Genomic DNA, 4,418 nt, shown 5'->3' on the forward strand with positions numbered 1-4,418 from the left:
AAGGTTGGTAAAGTGCTTGCTATCCAAACAGGGGGATCTGAACTTGATTCCCCAGAAACCACATAAAAAGTCAGGCACAATAGCATATATTTATAATCCCTGGAGTTCACTGATCAGCACTCACATAGTGGGGGTATGGGGGTGGGCTGTGATCAGGCCCCAGGCCTTGAATCATGGGGCTTAATCAAGATGTTTTGCTTGAGGGGCTAGCTGACACAGGACAGTGAATTTCAGAGTAGCATGGGTTATGGGTTACACCATTAATCCTGTCTGAAAAGACACGTTTAAGGGCTGGAGCAGCAAATGACTCAGCAGTCAAGAGTGCTTGTTATGGGCTGATCTGAGTTCAAAGCCAGCCTGGGTTACAAAGTAAGATCCTAGACAGAGAGAGAAAGAAAGGGAGAGGGAGAGGGAGAGGGAGAGACAGACAGGCAGAGGGGGGTAGGATGGAGAAATTACTAGAATATATGCTTTGCCAAATGGTGGCACACAGGTACACACCTTTAATACCAACACTTGGGAGACAGGCAGGCAGATCTATATGAGTTTGAGGCCGGCCTGGTCTACAGAGCTAGTTCCAGGACAGCTGGGACTACAAAGAGAAACCATGTCTCAAAAAACTAAAGGGGGGTGGAAGTATGGGGGGGGAGCTCACAATTGCTTGTAATCCAGATCCAGGGGATCTGATACCTCCGACCTCCACAGGTACTTTCACTCATGCACATACCTACACACAGATAAATACAAGTTCACATAAATACACAAACACACACACATATATACATACATATATATGATGTACTTGCTGTGCAATCCTGGGCTCCAGAGTTTAAATTTCATAAGCCCAGCTCTGAGAAGGGCAGAGACAGGAAGGAGCTTGTTCTAGTGGAGAAACTGCAAGCCCCAGGTTCTGGGAAGACTGCCTCAAACAGGTGGAAAAGAGAGGATACCAGATTATCAGATATCCTCTTGCGATGTCAGTAGGGGCACACAAGTTCACACATCTGTACACACATGTATACCTACTCACACCCAAGTTATCTTTTTTCCTAGAGCCATGCTTGCTGTTGGAACTATCATCATACCCCTATACATTCCTCCCAAATAATGGTGACACTGATGTTCCAACATTGGTTTTACTTAGACAGCCAGAACCAGACCTGGGAGCAGTGTGAAGGGGCAGGTGGATAGGAAAAACTGACTGGGAAAAGGAAGTGGGCATGGGGAGGGGAAAACAGAATATGGCTTGGGTTGGGCGTCCTGGAATCCAAAGTCAGAAGCCAGGGAAGGCAGCTCGAAATCAGTGGTAGATTTGAAATCCTGACAACAGTATGCAGGCAGATGTTTAAGAGGGTCGGCCACATATCTGTTCACATATGATCGGAAGCATTCACTTGCCAGGCTGGGCCAGTGTGGAAAGCCAAGGTTCTTATGGGAGGGAATACCAGGCTGTCTGGGTCCTGCATTAGTGGGTTTTGAGCCCTGGGTTCCTGAGGGCTGACAGGGTGAGGAGGAGCTGGGCTGCATAGTAGGTGCTCATGGTCACTAGGCGGGCAAAAGGTAAAGTGTAGACAAAAGTGTCCCAGGCCAGCACACCATCTGAGAACATAAAGAGCACGGCACCCCAGCCAGCACTCCTACCCAAGACAAGGCCACGCCACAGCATGGTGTTCAAGATCAGCCCATAGGCTGCCACTGGCAAAACCATGTTCGGCTCAAGGTGTAGCAGGAGGAAGCCGTAGTATGTCAGAGAGGCCAAGGTGGTGCACAGCAGCAATCCAGGCTGCAGTGGAGACAGGCCAAAAGCCCAGAGGTAGAGTAAGTGGGCAACAGAGAAGACTGCCATGCCTGAGGGAGAGAGGGATAGGAACTCAGTGAGGTAGGGGTGGGACACCAGTGAGGCAGGAGTTGGCCTCCTGCTTCTCACTGTTGACTTCTCCACCATCAGACATCAAGAACAATGTCCCCAAAGCACCAGCTCCCCCAGATGGCCACAGCACCATCATGCTCTGCTGATTATAGCACCCTTTTTCTTGATAGGCCTCCAGTTTTTTATCCTTGGGTGTTTGATCAGTTCCCAAAGCAATGGCAATGACCTTAAAATTCATAGCATCATGTGCTTGCTCTGTCAAATCTAAATCGTGTTCTGGGAAGCCCCATACCCTTGTTTTATCCACCATCCCACTCTAGCCAAACTGGTCCATGTGGGCAAAATAACTTACATACTATTACCCCAGGTCCTTTCCACACACTATTTCCACGCACAGGATGGCCACTCTTCCCATATACACACATCCTTATTCCTGTAATCCTAGCCCTTGAGAAAGCGAAGGCAGGAGGATCCAATGTTTGAGGCCATTCAGACCAGCCTGGACTATACAGATGACTCAAAATGACCCCCAACCACCCCCACCCACCTCAGCCATGCTACACCTTTCCTCCACACCACCCCTTTCAACCAGGTAATCTAGCACCTTCCTACCAAAAGGCCTGACCCCAATCCCCTGGCTAAACTGTGAGCTATGCTACCACTCATCACTGCCTTCTGATATCTCATGATAACAGCCTGGTTCAACCCAGGGGACCCTAGGGAAGGTTCCTTGTGTGTTCCAGCACTGACTCAACTCCACAAGAGCCCTAGGTGTGTTGTCATGGGATTCTCTGCTCACCATAAAAGAAAGTTTCAGGCCAGATGAGGCAGGCATCTCCAACAGCAGAACATGTAAGAGCTCCCTGCAGGAGCCATGTGTAGCTCCCACCAGGAGCCACAGCCCACAGGAACAAAACCAGGCAGAGAATGGGCTGGCACTTGACCAGGGCACTGACCCAAGATGGCTGGTCCTCAGGAATCCAGAGGAGGAAGTAGAGGGAGCAGGCAACGATGAAGGGGGCCAGCCACCTGCGGACCTGTGGGTGCTTCAGGAGAGGGAAGCTGCTCAGCCTACCAACACTCAGCCCAATCCAGGGGTAGGGGTCACAGCAAGGCATGGTAGGAAATGTCTAATTCCAGTACTTAGGAGGTAGAAACAGGAGGCTGTTGAATTCAAAACTGGTCTAGGATACACAGTGAGAACCTATTTAAACACCTGTCCCCACACCACCTTCAAGCCAGGTCCTAAGTATGTCCAGGCTGAACTTTCAGGACTAGAATCTTTAGCCACCTTGATAACCTTTACATTCATGTCTCTTGCAGGACAAAACCATGATACCTTAAAACCCAGCCTCCTGGAAAGACAGGGGATCCCCACCAACTCACCAAGCATAGATAATCACAGGCCCCAGGGCTGCCCATGTTCCCAGACCTGACCCCATCCCCACCATACAGATTCTCACTTGGTCTGAAAAGAGTGTCTCCAGGGACAGTCCCTCTTTTCTAGCTTCCATGTTGAGTGACTTCTCTTTAGGAACCAGTGGCTTCAGAGGGCAGAGGGGAAGCCCTGCGGTTACACATTAACCCAAGTGTCCTGTGGACTCTCGGGCTGATAACAAGGCTCACGCAAGGCCTGTTCCTGTCTGGCACTTGCTGATAAGGTGCCCATCAGGAACCAAGGGTCCCTCCACCCTCCAGTCCCTCCCCAGCACCTAGAAACCTGGCCACCACCTCCCTTATGGGTTGGCAAAAGTGAGCTCCCTCCCCCCAAGTGGAGCTCCCATTGTCTCATGCCCAGCCAATCAGAAGGGACAATATAAGGTTCCACAGAGGGGTGCCCCCACAACCAACCCTGGAGAACAGAGACAGGAAGGACTCTAGAGGGGTCCTGTCACAGTGCTGGTTAAATAAATCCTGTGTTATGCTCGAAGTCGTTCAAATGTATTTCCCGGAAGGAAATATATCATGCCACTGTATACTCTGCAGCCTTCCCATGTAGAAGATAGGGACCTACTGGATGCCCAGGGACTACTAAGTTTCTCAACCATCCCCTCAGGAGATACTTCATTGTGTGTCCATTCTCAAGGCAGTTTCCTGTCTCCTAATCTCTCCCACTTTTGTTTTTGAGTCAGGGTTTCTCTGCCGAGCTCTGGCTGTCCTTGGTAGACCAGGCTGAGCCTGACTCTTATGTGCACCACTACACCTGCTATCGTCTATCCCTCAATGGCAGGAAAGTCAGCTCCAAGGTCTGTTAGAGGAGGACAGAGGTAAGGGGGCTGTAAGCTAACTCAACACAGTCATAAGCTGATCTGCATTTTAGAACAGGGCTAAGGAAGTGCACATCAAGATGAGAGAGCCCCAAAGTGCTAACTCAACAAGGCTGGTACCCTTTTCCTGATGTTCCTGCCTGGTGTATACACATTCTTCATCCCTCTACACCCATACACACTCTCACAAGTGTGTTCCAAAGAGAATGTAGCTCTCTAGGCCATGGAGAGCATGTTCACCCAACTCTGAGTCCCAGGAACTCAAAGGCCCACACTAGGAA

At 50.1% G+C, this 4,418-nt stretch overlaps 1 protein-coding gene across 1 annotated transcript; it reads right to left on the reverse strand.

Annotated features, from left to right (window-relative positions):
* Positions 1-1,122: 1,122 nt before the first annotated feature.
* On the reverse strand, positions 1,123-4,316 carry Tmem86b (transmembrane protein 86B). Its single transcript, XM_032894482.1, has 2 exons — positions 2,670-4,316; positions 1,123-1,848 (listed from the first exon to the last, which is right to left on the reverse strand). Exons 1-2 carry the CDS (start codon positions 2,986-2,988, stop codon positions 1,466-1,468), a joined length of 702 nt encoding a protein of 233 aa, XP_032750373.1. The 5' UTR covers positions 2,989-4,316; the 3' UTR covers positions 1,123-1,465.
* Between the last annotated feature and the right edge of the window lie 102 nt (positions 4,317-4,418).

The sequence above is a fragment of the Rattus rattus genome, chromosome 2, assembly GCF_011064425.1.
Source record: "Rattus rattus isolate New Zealand chromosome 2, Rrattus_CSIRO_v1, whole genome shotgun sequence".
NCBI lineage: Eukaryota > Metazoa > Chordata > Mammalia > Rodentia > Muridae > Rattus > Rattus rattus.